This window comes from Phyllostomus hastatus, unplaced genomic scaffold (genome assembly GCF_019186645.2).
Source record: "Phyllostomus hastatus isolate PE091 unplaced genomic scaffold, TTU_PhHast_1.1 phas_contig_64, whole genome shotgun sequence".
Classification (NCBI taxonomy): domain Eukaryota; kingdom Metazoa; phylum Chordata; class Mammalia; order Chiroptera; family Phyllostomidae; genus Phyllostomus; species Phyllostomus hastatus.
Window position 1 is genome coordinate 3,677,058 of NW_025333928.1, and position 25,384 is coordinate 3,702,441.

Below are 25,384 nucleotides of genomic sequence, written 5' to 3' on the forward strand. Positions count from 1 at the left end.
TGGTGATTGGGCTGTGACTTTGAGATGTCCACTCAGGGCTGGGGTTAGTCCAGCCTTTGGTGGAGAGTGTTCTGAGCCTGGAGAATTCCTTCTTCTGATGCCTGCCTTGCCTCCTTTTCAGAAAGAGCCATAGGGGTCATGTTATATTTCTTCTAAGACCTAGGTGCTCTCTCTAGCAAATCAAATGGGGTAGACTTCTTAAATTAGTTTTCTTGATATAATAATATTTTAAAAGTTTTTTTTTCAATCTAAAAATGAATTCTGAACTTCCTGGAGTACTTCTGAAAGCCTCTTCCATTGTTTGAAGTTATGCCACGTTCCTCTTTCCCATTTTGCAAAGGGTCTTTGGGGCATCCTATTCTCTCAGACTTGCCTTTTCCAATTGCAAATTCTGTTAAGAAACCAAACACAAGGGATTTGGCCCCAAATGTCAATGCCTTGTAGACAGTAGTAGCACATATGGTTAAAATAAAGAGTCTAGGTTTTGAAATAAGACAGAATCTGCTTGAATCTCACTTATCAACCAATACTCATTGAGCCTCAGTTTTCTTGGCTGTAAAATGGGGATAATGATAGTTCCCACTTCCTTAGTTAGCTGAGCAGACCCGATAAGATTTATTGCCCAGGAAGCACTTGACACAGTGCCTGGCCTTTACCCAAAGCTCGGTATACTGTCTTACAAGGCTCTTAGTATATTTTTTGTCACTTTTGGCAGATTATTGAAGCAGGAGATGCCACCTCCAGTGTTGTGGAAATACAAGGAGCTTTCTTTAAGGAAGTGTCTCTTTTCGATTTAAGGAGGGAATCTGGATTCAACGTCACTGTCCTAAAGGAAAAGGAGCTTCGGAGGAGTCAAGTATGACACTAAGGGTTCTGACACCAATTCCGAAGTGTGTACGAGGGGTTTCCCCACGCCAACAGGGACTTCTCTGACACTAGTTGGGGAGGTCCTACAATTAAACTCAATTCTTATACTACCTACCTGGAGTAGCATCAGACCTCCAGGGTTAAGGACTCAATCCTGAAAGACTCTCCCTACTTCAGATACCACTTGCAAATCCAGGTTGTCACCTGTGCTTCTGACTAATTATAGATTGGAGGTTCCAGTGATGCACTCCTTGGGTTTGATTAATTTGCTAGAGCAGCTCACAGAACTCAGAGAAACATTTTACTCATTAGCGGACTAGATTATTGTGAAAGAATATAACTCAGAAACAGCTAGAAGGAAGAGATGCGTAGACAAGGTTTGGGGAAAGGGTGAGGAGCTTCCATATCCTTTCTGGGTGCCACTCTCCCCAAATCTTCACATGTTCATCAATCTGAAAGTTCTCAGAACCCTGTTATTGACCATGGGCGATTAATTGAACTCCTAGGCCACTTCCTCTCCCTGGAGATCAGGGGTTGGCCCTGAAAGTTCCTGCCTTCTAATCACATAGTTGGCTTTACCAGCCCATCCTGGTCTATTCAGCCATTTCATCTGCTTTTGCTTTCTGGGATGTCATGTGTTCAGGGACTACCAGATGGGAATGGAAATAGGGGCTGCAGAGGGTCCTCAACTAGGCAGCAGCTACACACAGCACAGGAAGTACCCAGAAGCTAGCTCCTCATTTACCTCCTAGAAGACAGGGAATGGCTGGGTGTGACAGCATGGGTTCTGTGAGTGCTCTACCACCAGTTCAAATCCCAGCTCTGCCACTTAGCAATTGTGTGGTCCTGGGCAAGTGACGGAACCTGGTAGGCCTCTATTTTCCCATCTGTAAAATGGGATTATGGTGTGCCTTCCCCATAGGGCTCCATGGTGCTGGGCACACCATGTGCTCTGCATGGTGACCGAGTACTCCATCAACATTGGCCATCATTCTCATCCCTCAGGCCTTGTTCCTGTATGAGCTTCTGTCAAAGACCACCAGAAGGCCCGAGGAGCTCCTGAGGTAGAAGACTGTAACTCCACCTGGGAGCTGACAAGCTCTTTGGAGCCTGATTTCCCAGCAGGGAGAGTTTGTAGCCTATGTCACATCAGCTCTGCCTTCTCTTTTTCCTCCTTTCCTGCCTTACCCAACCCTTTCTTCTCCTGGCCTCTGGTCTTGTTTTCTAGTGCAGGGCAGCTGGTCAAAGGCGTGACATGCTCCCACATTGATGCCCTGAGTGCCGACTCCTTCCTGGCCCATTTCCAGTATTTTGAGAACAACCTCTCTCTGCTTTCACCATACCAGGTACCTTCCTGCTTCTGTCTTTCTCTTCCTACCCTATTTGCTGACCCTGCCTTGACTGGCATCTTAAGATGTTCATGATAAAATTATTCTGATTGATGTGGGGCCAAATATTGAGCCAGGCTTTCTCCAGTTTCTTTTCTTAAATGCTCCAAAAACCCATGTCTTCACAGCCAGAGTTTCCACAGCATGGTTATTCTGTACTCTCATTTGAACCTTCAAATAAAATTGGAAGACATAGCATTTTGCATGTTCAAAATTATGTTCTCCTGAGAGTGAAGGCCATGCCCTCATCCAACATTCTTATACTTTCAAGGGATGGCCAGGAACAGAACACTGCCCTAAGAGTATTTTCTTTTTCACTTAAAACCTCCTTTTCCAGCCCTGGCTGGTATGACTCAGTAGATTGAGCACTGGCTTGTGAACCAAAGGGTCACTGGTTCCATTCCCAGTCAGGACACGTGCCGTGGTTGCTGGCCAGATTCCCAGTAGGGTGCATGCAAGAGGCAACCATGCATTGATGTCTCTCTCTCTCTCTTTCTCCCTCCCTTCCCCTCTCTCTAAAAATAAGTAAGTAAAATCTTAAAAAAAAAACCAAAACAAAACCTTCCATTTCCAAATTGTTATGGACACTCTTTCATACTTTGGGAAGATCAGAGGCGGGAAGGCTTGAGTTGTTCATTTGCTCTAAAGTTTCACTTTTGCTGGATGAGTAGGTTCTAAAGCTCTGCTGTTCAACATGGTGCCTAAAGTTAATGATGTGGTTTTGTGCACTTCAGAATTCAAGAGAGTAGATCTCATGTTACATGATCTCATGGAAATAAAAACAAAAGGACACAAGGAAACTTTGGGAGGTGTTGGACATGTCTATGACCTTGACTGAAGTTGTAGTATTGCAGATATTTGCATATGTCCAAACTCATCAAATTGTACACATAAAAGTACAGTGTAGTTCTTTGTATATCAATTATACCTCAATAAAACTGTTAAAAAGATACAGATTGCAGAGTCCCACTTGCAGACTTTCTCTTAGAGGAGGTCTGGGGTGGTGCCTTATAGTTTACATTTTAACCAATTCCCAATTCCTTGGTGAGAACAATGGAACTATATAAAATGCTTCATTCAGGTAGGGAGGGAAGTCAATAACTGATGGAGTGGATAGAGGAAGACCTGCATGTTTGAACAGGAACAGTTGCCCCAACTGGGGAGCTCCTTACCTGGACTCTCCCCAGTTCTTAGAACCTTCAAATACAAGTTCATTAGAAAACTTGCCTTTTTTGTTTATATTTTTCCTGAAAACACGTAATTATTAAAAAAAAACAGAAAGAAAGTAAAATTTCCCCCAGAACAGAGCTTCTCAACAGCAGACCATTGGGCCCTATCTGGAGACACACTTGGTTGTTACACTTGGGGTAGATGCTAGGGTAGAGGCCAGGGCTGCCACCTCATGTCCCAGAATGAAGACAACAGCTCCACAATAAAGGGTTACCCTGCTCCAAATGCCAATAGTGCTGAGGCTGAGACCACCTGCTCCAGGGGTAACTGCAGGGAAGAGTTGGCTCTTGCCTTTGAGAGTTTTTTGGTATATAAAACATATTTACATGTAACTTAAAAAGCACAAATGAACTCATACACTAATATACACTGTTCTCTTTAACTTTATATACAACACATGTGTATATATATAAAATAGGGCATAGACATCATTCTGTATTAATATATCTAAGTCTACCATGTGTAAACAAAATAGCTAGCTGTGTAGTATTCTGTTGTATGGATATACCATAGTTTACTTACCCAATCCCCTACTGAGGGACATTAAGGTAATACCTCACTTTATTGCAGTTATAAACAAAACTGTGGTGAGCATTCTCATACTTAAATTTTTGTGTTCATCTTTCCATTGCCTTAGCTTCCTCATCCATAAACTGAGCATGACAGTGGTACCTACAGCACTGGTTGTTTCACTAAATAAATAAACACGTGTAAAGTGCTTTGAGCAGTGCTTGGCACCAGAAAGTACAATCTTGTTTGCTCTCATTATTATTTGAGTAAATGCCTAGAAATTTTTTAATCTTTCAGGTTAATTGTTTGGCATGGAAATACTGGGAAGTTTCCAGGTCCTTTATGCAGCCCTTCCTCTTGGCTGCGCTCCCGTAAGTGAACACCACCCACCTCCCAACCCCCTTTCTGGCTCAGCAATAGGATTGGTAGGACTTCCCAAGCCAAAGTGATTCTCTCCCCCTGGGTTTTTGTGAGGAACCAGAGGCCTAGTGGAGGGTGCCTTTGACAGTGAAGTCCTTGAGAACTGGGATTTAAATTCTGAGCCCCACATAGATATTTTAGACCCTTGCGTTTTCTTGTTTAAAAACTAAAGCCAAAGCAACCCAGCCCAGTGAAGGAGTCCTGCTGGGCTGGCCTCACAGCTGTGCCCAAGCTCCAGGGGAATCAGGGCTGATATAAAATGTGGGGATTTTTCCTGGTATATGTGGGTGCTCAGACCTGGGGGACAGCCCTGATTTTAAAATATGGTATGGACACTGTTTCCTTCTTCCTTCTCTTGCTGTTATTGTCTTCATTCATTTAAAAAATATTTATTGAGTGCTTACTATGGACTGGTTCTTAGACATAACTAAATCTTCCCCTTATAAGAACTTACAGTCTCATGGAGGGTGGGAAATAGACAAACATGAAGCCAATTATAATATCAACTTGATATTTGGTTGAAAGTGACAGAATCTTAACTAAAACTGGCTTAGGCAATGAAAGGCAATTTTGGGTTCAGGTAACTGGAAAGTCCAGGGCTGGATTTCAGGCATGGCTAGATCCAGGGGATAGAATGATGTCATCTGTCTTTTAGCCCAGCTTTCCTCTGTGGGCATCTCTGTCAGGCAGATTCTTTCTCTATGATGGGCCCTGGCAGATCCAAGTTCACATTTTCATGGTTTCATATTCAGGCAAAAGAAAGACTTTCTTTTCCCATTCTTCTCCATAAGACTTGGGTTGACTGTCATTGGCCTACATTGGGCCAATTTGCTCTCCTTGGCCCAATCACTGGGATTGGGAGGATGGGAAACTTTGGAACTAAGAGTGAAATGGGTTCCACCCCAAAGCACAATGACATAGAGGGAAAGGTGATTCTCCAAGAAAGCCATGTGCTATACAATGGGACAGGATAATGGACCCTGGGAACAGAGGAGGGAATATCTTCTTAGACTATAGAGTCAGTTGAGACTGAACTAAAGCTTGAAGAATGAGGTGGGGTTAGAGAGTTCAAGATGGACACTCTAGGCAGGGGCATATGGGTTGTTTAGTCCAGCAGGGGACAAGGATAGTGAAGTGCTCAGAAGAATTTAAGGCATGCATCTAAAGAGTAGTTGTTAGAGAGATAGGCCAGAGATGTAAGGGATGGTCAGATCAGAGAGGGGCTATGTGATGTCCACAGTTGTTTCATCTATGTCCTGGGCACAGCCCTCAGATTTAAGTTTTGGAAAGATCATCACCACTGCCTGTGTGACAGAATACAGGGGCTCAGCTGGGAGGAGGGGGACAGTGGAAGCTTATTTCTATAATCTGGACCTTGGCATGGCTGTCTCCTTCCACTTATACAAGTCTCAGCTCAATTAGCACTGCCTTAGTAGGGTACGTCCTGGCTGTCCCCCCATCACTCTCCATGACAGAGCCATTTTGTTGTCTTCCTTACATTTATCATGAGCTGAAATACCTGTTATCCACTAGTTTCAGTGTTTCCTCCTCCCTCTCCCACAATTACAATGAAGCATCCTGAGAGCTGGGACTTCCCCCTCAGTTTTTGTTCATGGTTGTAGCTGGTCCCCAGCATGGTGCTGGCATGTAGTAGATGCTCTGTAGATACCTGTGGAGTGAATGAATGAACAAATGAAGATATAAATAAGACAGTGCTACTGCAAATGGAGAGGCAAGGACAGATTTGAGTAGTAGTAAGGAGAGAGCAGTGACATTTGGGGATCAAGGGAAAAAGGGTAGAAGAACATTTTGAATTTGTTTTTGAAACAGTCAAGTGGTGATGGTACATGGATCTAGAGAAGTCTTTCTTAACCTTCATTTCATTATTGCCTCCCTAAAGAGAAAAGTTTCATTTCTCCCTAATGAGAGAAATGATAAAGAATAACTTTGATGAGTAGGGTTGAGCTTTCACAGGTCACAAATCATTGTAGTAACAGATTATTTTCAACCCCTGTTTTTTTCCCCCTGAACCAGTTTCTCCCCCATTGGGGGGCAATATTGTACCTGTTGAGAATATACAGTCAAGAATTTAGGGGGCAGTCCTGGACTAGAGATGAAGAAACTGGGAGTCATTTCTTTTGCTCTCTTCATGCTCTCCTTTTCACTTTTTTTTTCTCACTTTCTATTTTATTCTCTTTCCTGTTTGTCCCTTCCTTCTACTTTTCCTTTTCTCCTAATCTCTCCTCACCAGGTCCATTAGTCAATGTGTGTTCATAGAGATACTATTCTGTGATCAATGCTGCTGGGGCATAGAAGAGGAGCATTATGGGAAGTTTGGTTCCCACCTGTAGGAGAGAAGCACAATGGGTGGGAGGCTTGCTACCTGCTCACAAGAGCTACAACATCACTGGGAGAACAAACATTTAAGGAACAGCCCTGTGATAAGTTCTTGGGCATCAGACACTGACTTCAGAAGTAATCCAGAGCAGCCACTGTCTTCTTTCCCTCGGCCTTCCCATCTCTCCAGGGCTCGCTACCTGGCTTCTGTCCCAGCCTCCCGATGTGTGCCTTTTCTGATCAGCCTGGGGAAGATTCATCTGGACTCCTTGGTTTTGGATTCCCACAAAAAGAGTGTGGTCCTCAGGAAAGTGCAGCAGTGCCTGGTAAGGAAACTTTCTGGGTGACAATTTCAGTGACTTTGTACCTGTAGTCCTCTTGGGAGCCCTCAGGGGTTCTGGCTGGGATCTCAAGCCTGCTGGTGGTCTCAGAGCTGGCTCTGAGCCACTAGGTGGGGCAGTCTTGGCCCTGGGTTCTGGGCCTGAATGAGGGGAGGCTGTTCTGGGGGACTGAAAAGAATGCAGCACACAGTGTGGGGTCTAGACATGCCTGTGCGCTGGTGATCAGTCATGTTGCTATGGGGAAGTACTTCCCCTTCCAGGACCTCAGTCTGTAAGATGGGTATAAGAGAACTTCCCTTATGGAATCATCAAGGGAATGAAATAAGCAAGGAGTTACTTAATACCAAGGCCCATAGAGAAGGCCATCCCAGCTACTAGCTGGCAGTTTCTTTATCTCAAAGACAGATAATATTAATCCTTAGCTCTTTTTCTTTATTTTAATCATTGTTCAAATACAGGTTTCTGCCTTTTACTCCCATTCCAGCCCACCCACCCATCACTTCCCACCTCCCTCCCATTACCACCCCACCCCCCAGTTTTTGTCCATGTGTCCTTTATATTTGTTCCTGTAAACCCTTCCCATTCTCCCCTGAAATTCCCTCTTCTCTCCCCTCTGGTCACTGTCAGCCTGTCCTCTATTTCAGTGTCTTTGTTAGTCCTTAGCTCTTATAGTTACTTTGAAGATGAATGATGGATCAAGACCTGTAAACACTTGGAACTGTGCCCAGATCATAGTAAGCACTCAATAAATGCTAGCTCCTTTTGTTGTGTTGAGAAAAATCTTCGAAGATTTTCAAGGGCCATACAGACTTTGAGGTGCTGTTTTTGTTATTTATGCACTATTATTATAATGGTCGTTGAACTCTGGGGTCTGCTCAAAGCAGCGACAACAATGACAGCCCTCATTTATCTAGCGTTCACCATCTGCCGAGTTTTGTCCACACTCGTTCCCTGTTGGGTCTCCCTACAGGTAAAATCAGGTCTTCGTGGGATAAAAATCAGGCCCTGTGCTATCTTTACCAGTTCATGGCAGGGCAGGTGATACACATCCCAGAATTTTTATGAGGTTTGGAGTCGGGACGTGTTTATAAGGGATCACAATCTTGAGTCCTACTGGGTATTCTCATCAGCTCCACTTGTCACTTCTAGAACAACTCCATTGCTGATGAGTACACTGTAGACATCATGGGGAACCTGCTCTGCCACTTGCCGGCGGCTGTCATCCACCACGGAGTGTCCCCCAAGGCCTGGGCCACTGCCCTACATGGCCTCAGACACTGTGCAGACCTCAGCCCAGAGCAGAAGGCTGCAGTGAGGCTCAGGCTCCTGGAGCAGCATGGGTAAGGAGGGCCAGGGCTCAGCCCCAGGGGTGGGGGATACTGGCAAAGAGGAGCCCAGCGCTGTCTCTTCTAATCTCAAAACCTAGAGTATCTAGCTCAGAATGAGTTGATACTTACATTTACTCTGGAAATGTGACCTTTCTTCTTTTGGTCTCAGATTCCCTGCAAACCAAGAACAGGGGTAGCTGCTCTTCAGGCCTCACATGGTTGTCCCCAAGCATCTTGGCATGTGAAAAGAAAAGTAGTTTTGGAAAGATAGCACTTTACAAATGCAAGGAGGTGGTACTATTATTGTTGTCATGGAACAATAATAATGACGATGATGAAGGTATAAATGATTGAAGCACTGTCAGCTCTAGGCAAGTAAGAGCTCCCTGGGGGAAACAAAACTGTTCTTTCCCATGTAGAATTTTATGCAGTTTGTTCAGAGTTGAGAAGGCCCCAACCATGAGTCACGGTTAGACAACAAACATTTTTGGAGATGTCACTGTATCCCAGGCACTGTACTATTATATGCTGTTTAAGAGCATGGAGTCAGGAGCCCAGACTCCTTGAGTTAAAATTTTGTTTCTGTCATCTGCTCTCTGTGTAACCTGGGAAAGTTATGTAATATTTTTATACTTTATTTTTGCATCTGTAGAATGGGAACAGTAATAGTCCCATAAGATTGTTGTGACGATTAACTGAGTTAATGCCTGCAAATGACTTACAATAGTACCCAGCACATAGTACTGAGTACGTAACAATGGTTCTGCTGCTAGAGCACCAAGATGCAGTGGTTAGTGAGAAAGGTGTGGCTCTTGTCCTCACAGAGCTTATGGTCTAGTGGCATAACATTTTTAATCAAAGAGATAAGGGGGGAGCTTTTTGGCCAGCGGGGATTTGGCCTCAGTCCTAAGAGAGGGGTTATCATTGCTAACTGGGCAGATTTCCTTTAGAGATGTCACCAAATTTGGTGTGAGGCACTTCACTGTAAACCTTTGTAGTGTCTATAAGAGCAACAGTAGATTCTGTATTAGTACTATTAGTATCATGTCAAGTTCAAGAGAAAATTTTGTGCTGTTATAAGGGAGAAGACTCTTAGGGTATTTTAAAGAAACAGATCATTACTGTTCTAATGAGGAAGGGGAGGAAAGAAATGGTGTGATGTAAATGACAGAAATTTAACAATTCAATTCAAGCTATAAAATGGGATTTGTTGAGTTAAAAATTGAATGTAATGGAAAACTCCAGGGTGGACTAGAGGAATGGTTGGATCCAGGAGCTCAAATGATGTCATCAGGAATTTCCCTCCCATCCCTCAGCTCTATGTTCTTAGGATATGGCTTTATTATCTCCACTGGTGATAGGAATGACCTTCAATATTCTTTTTACTTCTTGGAATACCAGAAGGAAGGGAGAGAGCTTCTCTAGTAGTTCCATCAAAATTCCTAGGGCTGGTCCTCTTTGGTCAGTCTGTATCACACACACATTGCTTTGGCCAGGAAAGTTGGCCCATGTGATTGACAGCATCTCCACATATGAAGAAAGTCCATTTCTGAAAGAAAGGGATGCCGGGAGACAAGGAAAACTGCATGGTTTTAATTTGTTGCTTATTATCTCTTCTTAGTCTCCCCCAGAACTGGACAGCTGAGATGACAAAGGACTTGGGACCCTTTCTAGTACTTTTCTCAGGAGATGAATTAAGCTCTGTTGCCACAAAGGTATCTCTATGTTCTATTGTTAAAGTGTAGTTCATTCTACTTCACTGGGTTTGCTGCCAGCTTACTTTTCTGGAACCTTCCTCCCTGCTCCAAAGGGCTCTGATGTTTCCAGCTGCACTCCAGGATGCCCATTGTTTAGGAAAGGAGAATGAGCAGCAGCAAACTGAACTCTGATCTTTTCACATGGCCATCTTGCAGAGGTGCATGGCCTGTGAGCTATGATTCAGCCACCACTCAGCTCTTTCCACACATGTGTTTGTTCCAAGTCTTACATGTGCCAGTGCCATGTGCACATGCACATGACCAGCCTGTGTAAGTGACCTATACTTATATTATTGAGCATTTGTTGAATTATTATTGGGGTTGAGTATCATTTTATATGATTCTTTAGAGACCAGGTTAGTTGGGTTAGGGATTAAATTTATATGAGAAGCTGCTATGAAGGAAAAAAAAACAAAACAAAACCCTGAGGCAGTAAATACTGTTATAGCTTAAACTCTGACTTCAATCCGTGTTTAATGTGCTTTAACTATTATTTGCTCCTCCTTGTTTATCTTCTCTCCCCCCAACAGTTTCCTGATATCCTTCAACAAACAGCTTCTGAGATGGCTGGGGTCTTGCCCCCCAAAGATTTCCTTTGGGCTGTCTTTGTGTCTGTCCGGGACAGAAGTGTGAGGAGCCCCAGCACAGCCCCCAGCCCTGGTGAGTGTTTCTGGGCACCTGTGCCCCTACCATGGCAGCAGCGTTGGGCTGCATTGCTGGCATCCAGAGGCCTCCTTGTCGAGGGGACTGGATGAAATGTTTTCAAAGCAATAGGCAAAAACCCACAGGCCAATGAACTACACCTTTATAAAGTGATTTGGAAGCACATTCTGCGTGCCTTACGCAGACTAGTAGTTTAATGGTGGACACATGCAACAAGCATTTCAAAATCATTGACATAATGGGACCAAATTGGCTCAGTGGCTGTGCTGGGTGGGGCCAGACTGGCTGGCTTTGAACCCTGGGTCTGCTGCTTCCTGGCTGTGTGATTGGGTAAGCTTTATAACCTGTCTGTGGCTCAGTGTTTTTCTTCTGTAAAACAAGGACAATGAAGTCTGTGCAAGATTAGGTTACTGTGAAGATTAATGGGTTTAAATCTTTAACATGTTCCCAATAGTGCCTGAAGTGTAGGAAATGGTTGGTAAGTGTTAGGCATTTTTATTATTATTGTATACTTGCTCAGCACAGACTTATGCCAAGCAGGAGGAGATAAAGTTAATCAGACCTGATAATAGTTGTAATAATCATGCAATAATTATTTTGTATAATAAAGTTACATAGTTGAGAGACAGTGCTTCCTTTCTTTCCTGCAACTAATAATCATTGAGCAGGGATGTGTGAACAAAAAGCAAAAATCTCTGTCCTCACAGAGCTTCCTTTCAAATGGCTGGCGTGGGGGAGTAGCCAGACAATAAATTACACAGTGCTATTGTAACAGAACATGGGTCAGCTGGGACTCCAGCCTGGACACCCTGAATCTTACAAGAGTCCATCTTATAAGAGCTAAGTCACCAAAAACTGTAACCAAATGCAGGTCCAGTTGCCTGCTTCTTTTGAAAGCCAGTACTCGAGAGACAGGTGCTGATATAAAGGAAAGTTTATTTGCAGATGCCGGTCATCTGGAAGATGAGGGACTCATGTGGCAAAGCCCATCTCCACCTCTCGGTGCAGGCAGAGGTTTTTATAAGCAGGGAGAGGGAAACAGAACAAAGAGATAAAGTGAAGAGGTTGCAAAGTTCTCTGCGTGAGGTCTCGCACGGTCCATTTCCATAAGGCAAGTGACGGTCTGGTGTGCGTCATCCTGTTTAGTCATCCTGGGCTCATGTCATCCTGGCTCCACAGTTGAAGGTCAGCAAATCTCCTGGAGCTGGGATGCCTGAAGGTCCAGGTCTGTATCTTTTGGCATTAATCCTAAGATTCTTATACAAACATGCTGTTTATCTACTTATTAGTCAGGGTCAGCATTTACATAAACAATGTCAAAAGAATGGTGGGGGTGGGTTACAATTCCCCACAATTACAGTATGTTGTGTGATGCTAAGTGCTAAGAAGGAAAATAAACAAGGGAAGGGGTCAGGGAGTATGGGTGGAGGCCTGTAACTTGAAAAGGGATGTTTCAGTGAGAACTTGACATTTGAGTAAAGACCTGAGGGAATGTGGGAGAGGGCCTGTGGGTATTTGGAGTTTTAGAGTCTTCCCGGAAGAAGGAAGCATGATGGGAGTGGGAGATGGATGGGAAATGAGAGGCCAGTGTGCTGAAGTGGAGTGAGACACAAGGCCAGTCATGCAGGGCCTCGTAAAGGAACCCTAAGGACTTTGGATTTTACCCTGGGTAGGGCTTTCAGGGGAGTATCGAATAAAGAAATGTTATGATCTGATTTATGTTTGCCTTGGGTGATCATTACTCCATGCATCATATCATCTTCACCTCTGTCCTGTGGAGTGGGCACTATGACCTCTCCCATTTTATTGACCAAGGAAATTGAAGTTTAGAGAGATGAAGAGACTTGGCCAAAATCAGAGTTAATAAGGGGCAGCTCTTGGATTTGTCCCCAAATATGATGGGATCAACCACTGTCTACAGCCTCATAGTCCAGTTGTCACACTGTAACACCTCTTGTCTTTCCACACTCAGGAGAGGACACTGTTACCAATGTGTAGCCAGAGTTGCCACTAGTGGTTCTGGGTATTAATTACTGTCATGCTTATAGTAATTGATAGATTAGCAGAATTACTATTTGGCTTCATTTTAGGTAATTTGTGTGTGTGTTTGATTCATGCAACAAGTATTTGCTGAACACCTGCTCTGTGCCAGGCCTGGGAGCACGGCAGGATAGGACCAAGTTCCTGTTGCACTGTTTCACCATTCTGTTCCTCTTGTTCTGTCCTGTCACTGGATCCTGCTTTCATTGGCAAGTGGGGTGGGGGATGTCTAGGAGGGATGGATCTTCTGTCCCCTCCAAGTGGGTTATGATAATGTCTGAGGAATTTACATGGTGCTCTTGACCTGATCCAGTTTTACTTCTTGATTGGAGTCCAGTTAATTTTCATTGATGATGCAGTGAGAAAGGGGTGGCCACAGAGCTTGGGAAGTACCCTGGGAAAGGGTTGTACTGGTGATTCTGTCAGCACCAGGTGAGGTAGGGAGGGTCCAGGGTTGCTCTTAAAACAAGGAGCCTTGGGTTTTCTCCCTGGTTGGGCACATACAGGTCAGCAAAGACAATATCTCATTTCTGGTTTGAGGATGGGTAGCTGGTTTGACCAGGTGAGTTTCAAATTATTCAATGACCAAAATGGGTGGTTGCTCCTATTGCAAAAGAAGCAACAGGTCAATTTCTCCTCTCTCCTGTGATAGAAGGCTATAGTCCCTCCATGACTTTTATGGAGGGCAAATCATCCTCCCTTTCCACTCTTAGGAGTGATCCTTCCTCAATTCTGGAACCCTTAACTCTGGGTTTCAAGCTCAAATATGTGGGGTGGTGGCAGCAGGTGGCATAAATAATAAAAAAGTATGTATTGGGTATTTACTGTAGACCTGACACTAAGTGCTTTATATATGGCAACACTTTTAGTCTTCACAAAAATTTTCTCCTCATTTTATAGTTGAGGAAAATGAGGTACAGAAGGGTTAAATAGCTTTGGTTTTGAATTTACAGCCAGAACTCTTCACCACCAGCTCCTGCTGCCCTCAAGGCAATTTGAAATCTAGTTGTAATGTTGCAAATCTCCTACTCTGAGCATGTGGCTGTGCAAAACATTGGCATTTTCATGATTTTGCTACCAGGTAATTAGCAAGAAATGGCAGAAGTGGTATTCAAACTGGTCTCTGAGTCCCTGCTGTCAGTTTCTATACTGTACTGCCTCTTGTGGATAAACTCGACTGGAGAAGAATATTATTTAATTCAATAGAGAAACATATTAACATTTCCTGAAATTCTCTTTCTCTGTTTCTTCCCTGCATCTCCCTATTTTCAGGTTGCCGTGGAGTTGAGGTTCCCTCTTCTGATGACATCTTCAGGTTGGGGGAAGCCAATGCCTGCTGGGCCCCCCAGCACCTACTCTGCATGGAGGAAGACACATTCATCAGGAATGTGGACCTTCTGGGGGCTGTCAGGGGTTTTAGCCATCCTCAGCTCATGGCCCTAAAGGAGAAGGCAGTGCAGGTAAAGGCCAGCTGTGGGAAGAAGCATTTAAAAGAGGGAAAACCCAATACAACACCCCCAGCACTTCTGTCATAGAGCACTTGCTCCTCAAGGAGTTCTCACTGTGTTTTCTTGTGGAAATTTCACTGCATAAAGTTTCCAGTTCCTGCCTCTTAGGGCTGCTGTGAAGTAGAGTGAGGTGTGTCTTGGCATTTAATGGGCATTCAGTCAATCAGATTCTGTGGATGTTCCAGGATCTCTGGAAGAGACGTTTCTAGGAATTGTGCCTTTTCTTTTTCCACCTGGATAACCCAACTGTTGCATGAAGCCGCTTTTCACAGACTCTTTGCAAATCCATCTGGAAATGTAGAAGAAAGGAGTAAAACAGGGGACCAGAAGAAGTTTGCCAGTTTTTTAAAGATCCCTTTGAGTGGCTTGTTTCAGCTGTTATGATAGTTGTGGAATATATGGGTTAAGACATTAAATTCCATAAAATTATATTTATAACTATTTTTGTAAGTAATTAGAATTTAGAAAAGTTAGGAAATAATAAAGATCAGTCATAATCTTTTACCCAGGGATAAGCACTGTTAATATTTTGGTATATTCACCTAAAGCTTACTAGCTTTCTGTGTATATGTGTAAAATAGATAATATTTATATATTTCATACATGTATTTCATGTATACTAACATATATATTTACCAAAAAATAGTAACATACTCACCTGCTATTCAATAACTTCTGCCCATATCCAACATTATACAATGCACATTTATCATATCAGAAATATAAATCTACATCAATATTTAAAATAGCTACATAATATTTTATGACTGGTTCTTCTTATTTATTTAGCTAATTGGTAGGCTTTTAGACTGTTTATAGTTTTTAATGCCTCAAGGCTCATATTTATACATATTTCTTTGGGCACTTGTTTCATTATTTACTTAACCCAGAGGTAGAATTTATAGGTCAAAGAGTCTAATAGTTTAAAAACTTTCATTTCATACAACCAAATTTCCCTCTAAAGAGTCTGTACCAATTTGTATTATTAACATCAGCAAATGGGTGTATCCTTTACCTCATATCTTTCCAGCACCATAAATAATAAATAGTCATTTTCTTTACTCCTTATCAGTATCATCTGTGGGGAGGGCTCTGCCTACAGGGTCCCCCCCCACCCCCCTGCAGCTGCCACAGATGAACAAGTCCACCAAGACAGATCTGCTTGGGGAGGAAAGGTGGCCATCTCTCAAAGGAGAAGGACCAGGGGCCTTTTCCTCAATGGGCTTTTATTGGGTTCATTTGCATAGGTACACAGGGTGTATATACGTAAAGCTCATCAATCATTGTCAGTCAGTAAGGATCAAATAACAGATAACATTCAAAGAACTCTGAGGGCTTATTTTGAGTCAGGGTCAGACAGCTAAAGGGCCATAAAACTTTGGGGAAACAAACTCATTTCATGATTGTACCCTTATCATTTAAGTTGAGGGTATTATCAAAGCAGGTTTCACAGGATTTTATACATTCTTTCTTAGGCCTGATGGCCCAGGGAACCCACCCTTTCCAGCACAGGGCCACACCCACCTCTGGCATTGTTTTAGGCTTAAATCAGGCAGGGGAAGTAAGCCAGCCAAAAGATTAAGAGACTTCTTACAGATAGAATGAGGACTCAGGCTATGTCAAAGCTGAGGGGTGAGGGTCCATCAGCCCCTTTTTCTATAGCCCCCCAAGTCCTTCCCTGAGGGCCCTCTCAAGACCATGCCTGTCTTAGGCATCCCTCCCTTGAAGAATCTTACCCGTCATTGGCTAGTTGGTCATCCACTGGGGGCCAAGCAGGGTGAAGTAAAGGGGGCAGAGGCACCCCCTACCCCCAGCCAGAGAGATAAGCTTTGCCTTCTTAGTGGCTTAGGGTCCCAAAGTCTCTCAGTCAGTCTTAGCCATGGGGGGTTACAGCTTCTGAAACCAGACAGGGTGGTTCCAAACAATTATCAGCCGACATGGTACTCTTTGATGTTAATGTACATTTTAAAATTATGACTGTGACTGAATTTCCCCTCATATGTTTATTTCTTCTTTTGTGAATTTTCTGTTTATGTCTTATTGTCTATTTTTAAAAGCAAATATAGTCATCTTTTTCTAATTGACTTACAAAAGAACTTTATATATTAAAGAGATTTACTCTATGTCTGTTTTAAATACTTTCAGTAATGGTCAGTCTAATTTGGCTTTTTTCCATCTGAAGGTCTGGGACATGCCCTGTTACTGGAGAGAACACCATATTGTCTCACTCGGCCGCATTGCTCTGGCTCTTAGTGAGAGTGAGCTGGGGCAACTGGATCTCAGTTCCATTGACACTGTGACTTCCCTAAGTCAGCAGTCAGAATGGACCTCAGGACAGGTAGGTAGATGCTGCTGGATCTTTTCAATGTTCCATCATCACTGTCATTTTTTAGTCTGTTTCTATTTCGTATTTTTTCTCCGAATTGTGCATCATATTTTCTTATTTGCAAGCCTAATAATGTTGACTGGCTGATGGGCATTGTGAACTTTATATTTTTGAGAGCTTGATTTAGTTATACTACTTTGAAAACTATTGGGCTTTGTTCTGGCATACATTTAAGTTACCTTCAGATCAGTTTGATTTGGGGGGCTTCCTTTTGAGATTGATTAGGGAGAGTGTAGAGTGACTTGTTCTGTGGTTAGTTTATCCCAATGACTGAGACATGGTCCTTCTGAGAATACTACCTAATAATGCTCTGTGGATTTCAAGACCTCTCTCCTCTGGCTGGTGGGAATGTGAACTCTTTCCAGCTCCATATAAGTTCTGGGAATTGTCCACCCTACTGCTTTCTGATGCCTTGTTCTTTTATTAAAAAATATATTTTATTAATTATGTTATTACAGTTGTCTCATTTCCCCCCCTTCACTCTCCTCCAACCTGTACTCCCCTACAACACACATTCCCCCCCTTTAGTTCATGTCCATGTGTCATACAAATAACTTCTTTAGCGTCTACATTTTCCATGCTGTTCTTGCCCTCCCTCTGTCTATTTTCTACCTACCATCTATGCTACTTATTCTCTGTACCTTTTTCCCCTCTCTCCTCCTCCCACTCCCCTGTTGATAACCCTCCATGTGATCTCCATTTCTGTGGTTCTGTTCCTGTTCTAGTTGTTTGCTTAGTTTGTTTTTGTTTTTGTTTTAGGTGTGGTTGTTAATAATTGTGAGTTTTCTGTCATTTTACTGTACATGATTTTTGCCTTCTTTTTCTTAGATAAGTCCCTTTAACATTTCATAAAATAAGGCCGTGGTGATGATGAACTCCTTTAACTTGACCTTATCTGAGAAGCACTTTATCTCCCCTTCCATTCTAAAGGAAAGCTTTGCTGGATAGAGCAATCTTGAATGTAGGTCCTTGCCTTTCATGACTTGGAATACTTCTTTCCAGCCCCTTCTTGACTGTAAGGTCTCTTTTGAGAAATCAGCTGACAGTCTGATGGGAACTCCTTTGTAGGTTACTGTCTCCTTATCTCTTGCTGCTTCTAGGATTCTCTCCATTTTTACCTTGGCTAATGTAATTATGATGTGCCTTGGTGTATTTCTCCTTGGATCCAACTTCTTTGGGATTCTCTGAGCTTCCTGGACTTCCTGGAAGTCTATTTCCTTTGCCAGAATGGGGAAGTTCTCCTTTATTATTTGTTCAAATAACTTTTCCACTTGTTGCTTTTCCTCTTCTCCTTCTGGTATCCCTATAATTCGGATGTTGGAATGTTTAAAGTAGTCCTGAAGGTTTGTAAGCCTCTCATTTTTCAGAACTCTTGTTTCTTCATTCTTTTCTGATTGGATGTTTCTTCCTTCTGATCCACTCCATTGATTTGAGTTCCAGTTTCCTTCCCTACACTGTTGGTTTCCTTTATTTGACTTTTCATAACCTTCACTGTTTCCTCTTATTTTGCAACCATACTGAACCAATTCTGTGAGCATCCTGATTACCAGTGTTTTGAACTGTGCACCTGATAAGTTGGCTATCTCTTTGTCGCTTAGTTGTATTTGTTCTAGGGCTTTGATCTGTTCTTTCACTTGGGCCATTTTTTTTTTTTTTTTTGTCTCAGCGCATCTGTTACATAGTGAGGAGTGGAGCCTTAGGTGTTCACTGGGGCAGGTCAACGCAGACACTGGGTTGGGATGCTGTATGTGGGGCAGAGGTCTAAGAGGGAACAATGGCGCTTGCTCCGCTCTCTGCCAGATTTCAGTCACTTCTCCTGCTTCCCACGAGCAAATTGGTCCCTTCTGGTGCTGATTCCCATGTGGGTGGGTTTGTGTATGTTCTAGGACCCTGTGGGTCTCTCTAATGAACTCTCCTGTGAGGCTGGGAGTTTCTCTTAGCACCTCAATCCCCATAGGTGTTTTCAGTTGGTAGTTTGAGGCTTTATTTCCCCATGCTGGGACCCTGGGTTGCACGGTCTGTCTCACTCTCCAGTTTGGCCTGGTTTATCTGTGCACGAATGTGGTGCACGAATGTGGGACCAGCTGGTCTTCCAGCTTCCCTGTGTGTCACACCCTTCCACAATCCGCCGCATCACTGGGTCTGCCAGCCACCGCTTTGCCGCGACCCCTCTCCACCCGGCTGCCCAACTCCACCCCGCTTACCAGTCTGGATGAATATGTCTACCTTAACTCCTTGGTTGTTGGGCTTCCATACAGTTCAATTTTCTGCCAGTACTGGTTGTTTTTTTGTTTCTAAATTGTTGTCCTTATTTTGGTTGTGCATGGAGAGGCACAGTGTGTCTACCTACGCCTCCATCTTGGCTGGAAGTCTGATGATGCCTTGTTCTAATACTTACATGTAGTTTTACTTCCGGCCTGCGTAGGTTAATTCTCAGTCAGACTTGAGAAAACCTCCCTGCAGATTTTTGGAGTGAGCTCTGTCTGTGTGCATTTTTCTCTCTCGTACTTTCCTGCAAATTATAGATTCCCTGACCTCTCTGAACTTGGGCCCCTCTGTATCCTCAATTTCACTGGACCACTGGGATTGTTTGGGTTCCCTTTTCCACTCCATGGCCTAGAAACAGCCTCTGGGCATTGAGCAAGAGCAATTTTAGGGTTTGCCTTATTTGTTTTCCTTTTTTCAGGAATATAGTTCTGTGCTCCTTGTTATCCAGTGCTGTGCTCCTTGTTGTCCTGTAATTTGTTCAGTTTTCTTTCTTTTTTTTTTTGTGGGAGGACAATTCATCCTTCATGTGCTAAATAAGATCTCTTCAGAATTTGTTCCAATTGGGAGGGAAGTTAATCCATTATAAGGCTAGAAAGGGGGATCTTAGCTGTTCTGTGTTATCTGCATTCTCAGGCAGCCCTCCTCAGTAGTCTTTAGCACTAGGCTTACATATGAGTTAATTAGAAATCCCACAGAAATTTTCTCTTTCTCATTAATATTTGGGAAAGTCCCAGCATTGATTGAGATGATGTAATTGCCTCTCCTGAACAGTCACTCTGGTCATTGTAGAATATGTTGGTCAGTCAGGGAGTGGAGTCCATCTTACCATGTGCATATGTTCTAGAAGGAGAAATGGTATATGGTATGCTGCATAAAGGTCCCCAAAGGTGTCCACATCCTAATCCCTAGAACCTGTTAGTTCATGTAGCAAGAGGGATTTTGCAGATATGATTAATTTAAGGACTTTGACATGGGAAGTTATACTAGATTATCCAGTGAGCCCAAAGTAAGCATAAGGGTTCTTTTAAAAGGAGGCAGGAGGCCACAGAGACAGAGGTGATCCAACAATGGAAGCAGAGGGACACACAGAGAGATCTGAGGATTCTGTGCTGCTGGTTTGAGGATGGCTATGAGCAAAGGAGTGCAGATAGCCTTTAGAAGCTAGTAAAAACAAGGAAACAAATTACCTCTAGAGCTTCCAGGAAGAATACACACTGCTGACCCATTTTAGGACTTAATGACCTCTAGAACTGTAAGAGAATATAATGTGTTGTGTTAACCCACTGAATTTGTGGTATTGGGTTGGCCAAAAAGTCCATATGTTTTTTTCCATAAAATAAAAAACTTTTTTCATTTTCACCAATAACTTTATCAATTTGGATATTTTGATTATGTCAGCTGTTACCTGCATGGTATAATGTTTATTGTTTTCAATGTCTCAATTTCATTGCTATCAACTTCAACTGGTCTATCCGACTGTGGAGCATCATCCAGCAAGAAATCTCCAGCACAAAACTCTGCAAACTGCCTTTGACACATTTTATCAGCCACAGCTCCATACACTGCGCGAACCTTTTTTCTGCATTTCAGTTGCATTTTTACCTTTCTTGAAATAATAAAGCATAATATGCCAAAATGTTGCTTATTTTCTTTCATCTTTAATATTAAAATGGCTGCACAAAAATTCACCAATTTTGATGTTTTTTTAAATGCATGCTGATATTAAACCTGTCACAATACAATCTAACAAAATTTTTTCAAATGAAGCTAAAGACAACTAAGTGCTACTAGAGCCATCATACAGGAAAAAAAAACAACAACGAACTTTTTGGCCAACCCAACAATTTGTTAGATTGGTCAAAGACATGGTGTCATCAAAGAAAGGAAGAATGGATGCTGGGTAGGCAAACCAATGCATGTCCCCCACTCTCACGAACTTGTGTACTCAGGATCGCCATGCCATGTACCTCTGAGCAGCACCATTCAAATTGGACACAGTATGAACTGTGTCCCTTGGAGCTGGGCAATGTGGAGTACTGGCCACAAGGATTAAATAACTTTATACAGCCCTGGCTGGTGTGTCTCAGTGAATTGAGTGCCAGCCTATGAACCAAGGGGTCACTGGTTCAATTCCCAGGCAGGGCACATGCCTAGGTTGTGGGCCAGGTTCCCAGTAGGTGTTCATGAGAGATAACCACACATTGATGTTTCTCTTCCTCTCTTTCTTCCTCCCTTCCCCTCTCTATAAATAAATAAAATCTTTAAAAAAAGTTAATACATGTGAAACACTTTGAACAATACCTGATATGTAACATTCAATAAAAGTTAATGGTTTTCATTGTTATCATTGTTATATTCATGACCATCATCATCACAGTTTCTCTTCCTGGCAGTTGAAGGGTTTCCTCATTTGCGAGGTTAGACCCAGAAATCTGAGGTGCTCTCCATTCTTGCGTTCTATAGTCCTGGGGCTCTAAGACTGCTTTTTTGACTGGTTTGAGAAGTGCTACATCACATTTCCTATATTAAAAACCATTCTATTCACAGTCTGGGAGAAAACAAAACATACCCAACTTGGAAGCTAGAGTATCTCTTTCCTTTTACAGCAATTTTAATTTCCATGGGTGTCAGTGAGATTTGTCAATATATTTGAAGAAGATATGAAAACCTAACACTTGCATATATCATTTGCACTCAGTTCCTCAAATTTAATTCCCAATTAAATCCTTAAATGTATGTTTCTAGATTAATAAACCTGGTGGAACTACATTAACAGAGAGTTCAGTTTAAAAACCAGTATAAAAAAAAGAACCTATTCTAGAAGCCAGCAGGACGAACAGAGAGATGGAAAGTTACAGTTATTCATTTTCAGTGGTTATTATTGCCTAAAAGTGTTAGTATTAATTGTCTTGGAGTCATTGCAGATACACTGGTCCAGTCATTCAATTAAACATATGTTGGCTTGTTACCTGGCAGGCTGAGCTTGCATTTTCCAGGTTCCAGTGACAAGGACAATTTCACACCAGGAAGACAAACAATCCAGTTAAAAAATGGGCAAAGGACCTGAACAGACACCTCTCTAAAGAGAACATACAGATGGCCCAAAGATATATGAAAAAATGCTCAACATTATTAGCCATCAGAGAGATACAAATTAAAACCACAATGAGATATCACCTGATACCTGTCAGAGTGGCTGCTATTGATAAATCAACTATCAGTGCTAATGAGGATGTGGAGAAAAAAATGCAGTGGTGGAAATACAGTTTAGTGTAGCCATGTGGTAAACAGTATGGAGTTTCCTCAAAAAATAAAAAGTAGAACTGCCTTTTGACTCAGCAATTCCACTTCTGGGAGTATATCCTAAGAATCCCACCAAGTTGAAAAAATATATGCACCACTATGTTCATAGCAGCATTGTTTACAATAGTCAAGATCTGGAAACAGCCCAAGTGCCCATCAGTAGATGAGTGGATAAAAAAAGTGGCAGTACGTTTACACAGTGGAATACTATGTGGCAGTAAAAAAAGAAGGAAATCTTAGCTTTTGTGACAGCATGGATGGATCTGGAATATATCTGGCTGAGTGAAATAAGCCAGTCAGAGAAAGACAAATGCCGTGTAATATCAATTATATGTGGAATCTACTGAACAAAATAGATTGCTGAACAAAATAGAAACAGAGGCATGGACACATGAAACAGACTGACATCTGTCAGAGGGGAATGGGGCGGGGACTAGATGAAAGAAGGTGAAGGGATTAGCCAAAGAACATGCTTGTATAACCCATGGAGACAGACAACAGTGTGGTGATGGCCAGAAGGAGGGGGGCAGGGGTCATTTGGAGGTGGGCCAAGGTGGTGCAGAAAATTGAGACATCTATAATAGTGTCAACATAAAAATAAAGAAAAAAATACCTCATCTTCAAAGTAATTTTATTTGAATTTTATTTTTGCACTTTCATTTTAAAATGGGCATGCCTGGTATCTGGGGAAGCACATATTGCTATGAATCAACTAGTGAAACCTGATTGTGAAGACTTAATAGAAAGAGTTCATTTCCATCTTTTCTCCAACTTGAGTGTCTTCACTGGCTAAGAACACAGGCTATGGAGTCAGACTGCTTGAGTTTTAATTCTAGGACCATTGCTTACTAGCTATGCAACCTTGGCTTTGTCTCTTAACCTCTTTGTGCCTCATCTTCCTCATCTGTGAAACAGGGATGATATTAATACTCCATATGGTAGTTGTGATGACTAGACAGGGTGGTACATTGGAAGTGCTGGCAGAAAGTAGGCATTCAGTATTATTAGCTATTATTTTCAGTGCATATTAAGTGCCAAAAACATTGAAGTCTGAGTGTGGTGTTACTGAAATTCCTCTGTGGAACCTGTGAGCTTGGTAATCATTAAGGGCAGCTTTCTGAAGACACTGATCAATCTGATTTGCAGAAACATGGGAAATCTCCCCAAAGCAAATCCAGTGTATGAAAACAGCAATTGGATGCCATTGTAAAGGAGTACATGTTGCCTACCATGTACTCCTGCTCTCCTCCATGTACTTCTACAACTTCTATAGATCACTCATGCAGCTGTTCATTCATTCTTCATTTGTAAAGTACTTAGTGACTCTCTACTGTGTGCCAGGCATTGTGCTAGGTGCTGAGGATACAATACTGAACTAGGTGGATATGGTGTGTGTCTTTGGGGATTCTACTTGGTGATACAGGCAAGAAAGGAATGGTTAAGGTAAAAAATTTTTAATTGCAATGTGTGATAAGCATAAAGTAGGCAAGGTGCTCATGGAACTAGTATGGAAGGGGCTACTTGAGATGAAGGAATCCAGGCAATCTTTGAAGAGGTAACATTTAAACAGACCATAGAAATGGGAAAGCACCATCCACATGAAAAGTAGAATCCCATTGCCACATAATCACAATTTTTTTTAACACATCACAATCTTTGCCAAAACTTTCTCTCAACACTGTAATGGTGTTATTTGTGTGATGGGGATGGGCTGGTGTCAAAGGAGATGGGAAGTTCACTATGTCCCTGTGATCATCACTCTCATTAAAGAAATGTCCATCCTTGGCTGTCTCCTCCCCACCTTTGCCTTGTGAGCTCTTATCCTCTAGTAATCTTTTGCACCTGCCATCATAATCACTGAGGGAGCCAGACTTTATCATACAATGGATTGACTTGGATCCTTTCTCAGGTGCAACATAAGCAGATCAAATACAACAGGGCTCATTTAGTTACAAGTGGCAGAAAACCCAACTCAAAGTGGCTTTTCTTGAGGAAGAAAAGGAATTTATTGATTCCCATAGCTAAAGAGTTCAAGTGTAAAGTTCAGGTGTGGCTAGATCCAGGACCTTCAACAAATGGTGGGATTTTGTCTCCCACCATTTTTGACCCAGCTTTCACTTTGTTGGCTTTATTCAGAGGCAAGCTTTTTCCATGTGGTAGTTCTAGCAGATTCAGGTGTTTATCCTTCCCAGGTTCACTCTGGAGTAAAGAAGGCTTGGCTTTCCTAAGTATTCCAGCTAAAGTCCTGGTAGGTTTTGACTGGATCACATGTCCAGTCTAGGACCATTACTGCAGTCAGGCTAAGAGATGACTTGATTAGTCAGGACCAGGCCATAGAATCACCCCTGGAACTGAGAATGCTCTCCAGGAAAGTCATGAATAATGAATGGCCACTGTGCTAGTTTCAGGAGCCCTACACGAAAATTCAGCCCCCTTATACGAAAATTCATTGAAGAGATCCTGTGTGGTTTTCAATGCCAAAGCATTTGATGTACTGCTCTCTGGAATGGAAGTGTAATGGGAAAACATATTTCTGTTGGATATTTTAAAAATATATTTTATTGATTATGCTATTACAGTTGTTCCATCCCCACCCCCTTTATTTCCCCTCCACCCTGCATACTCTCTACCACCCACATCCCCCAGCTCTGAGTTCAAGTCCATGGGTCGTACATAGAAGTTCTTTGGCTTCTCCATTTCCTACACTATTCTTAATCACTCCCCTGTCTATTTTGCACCTATCAGTTGTGCTACTTATTGCCTATACCTTTTCCTTATTTCCCTACTCTCCTACCCCACTGATGTGATCTCCATTTCTGTGATTCTATTCCTGTTCTAATTGTTTGCTTAGTTTTTTTTTAGGTTTGACTGATGATAGTTGTGAGTTTGTTGCCATTTTACTGTTCATATTTTGATCATCTTCTTTTTTTAAAAATAAGTCCCTTTGACATTACGTATAATAAGGGCTTGGTACTGATAAAAATCTTTAACTTGATCTTATCTGGGAAGCACTTTATCTGCCCTTCCATTCTAAATAA

The 25,384-nt window shown here is 42.4% G+C and overlaps 1 protein-coding gene across 1 annotated transcript in view; it reads left to right on the plus strand.

Moving 5' to 3' along the window:
• Nucleotides 1-25,384, plus strand: part of OTOA (otoancorin) — a 71,774-nt gene that overhangs the window by 35,688 nt on the left and 10,702 nt on the right. Inside the window, exons 14-23 of the mRNA XM_045849113.1 lie at nt 716-856; nt 1,873-1,931; nt 2,096-2,213; nt 4,293-4,366; nt 6,943-7,078; nt 8,243-8,433; nt 10,043-10,136; nt 10,709-10,838; nt 14,154-14,341; nt 16,572-16,727. Coding sequence (XP_045705069.1) covers nt 716-856; nt 1,873-1,931; nt 2,096-2,213; nt 4,293-4,366; nt 6,943-7,078; nt 8,243-8,433; nt 10,043-10,136; nt 10,709-10,838; nt 14,154-14,341; nt 16,572-16,727 — 1,287 coding nt within the window. The remainder of the gene's footprint in view (nt 1-715; nt 857-1,872; nt 1,932-2,095; nt 2,214-4,292; nt 4,367-6,942; nt 7,079-8,242; nt 8,434-10,042; nt 10,137-10,708; nt 10,839-14,153; nt 14,342-16,571; nt 16,728-25,384) is intronic.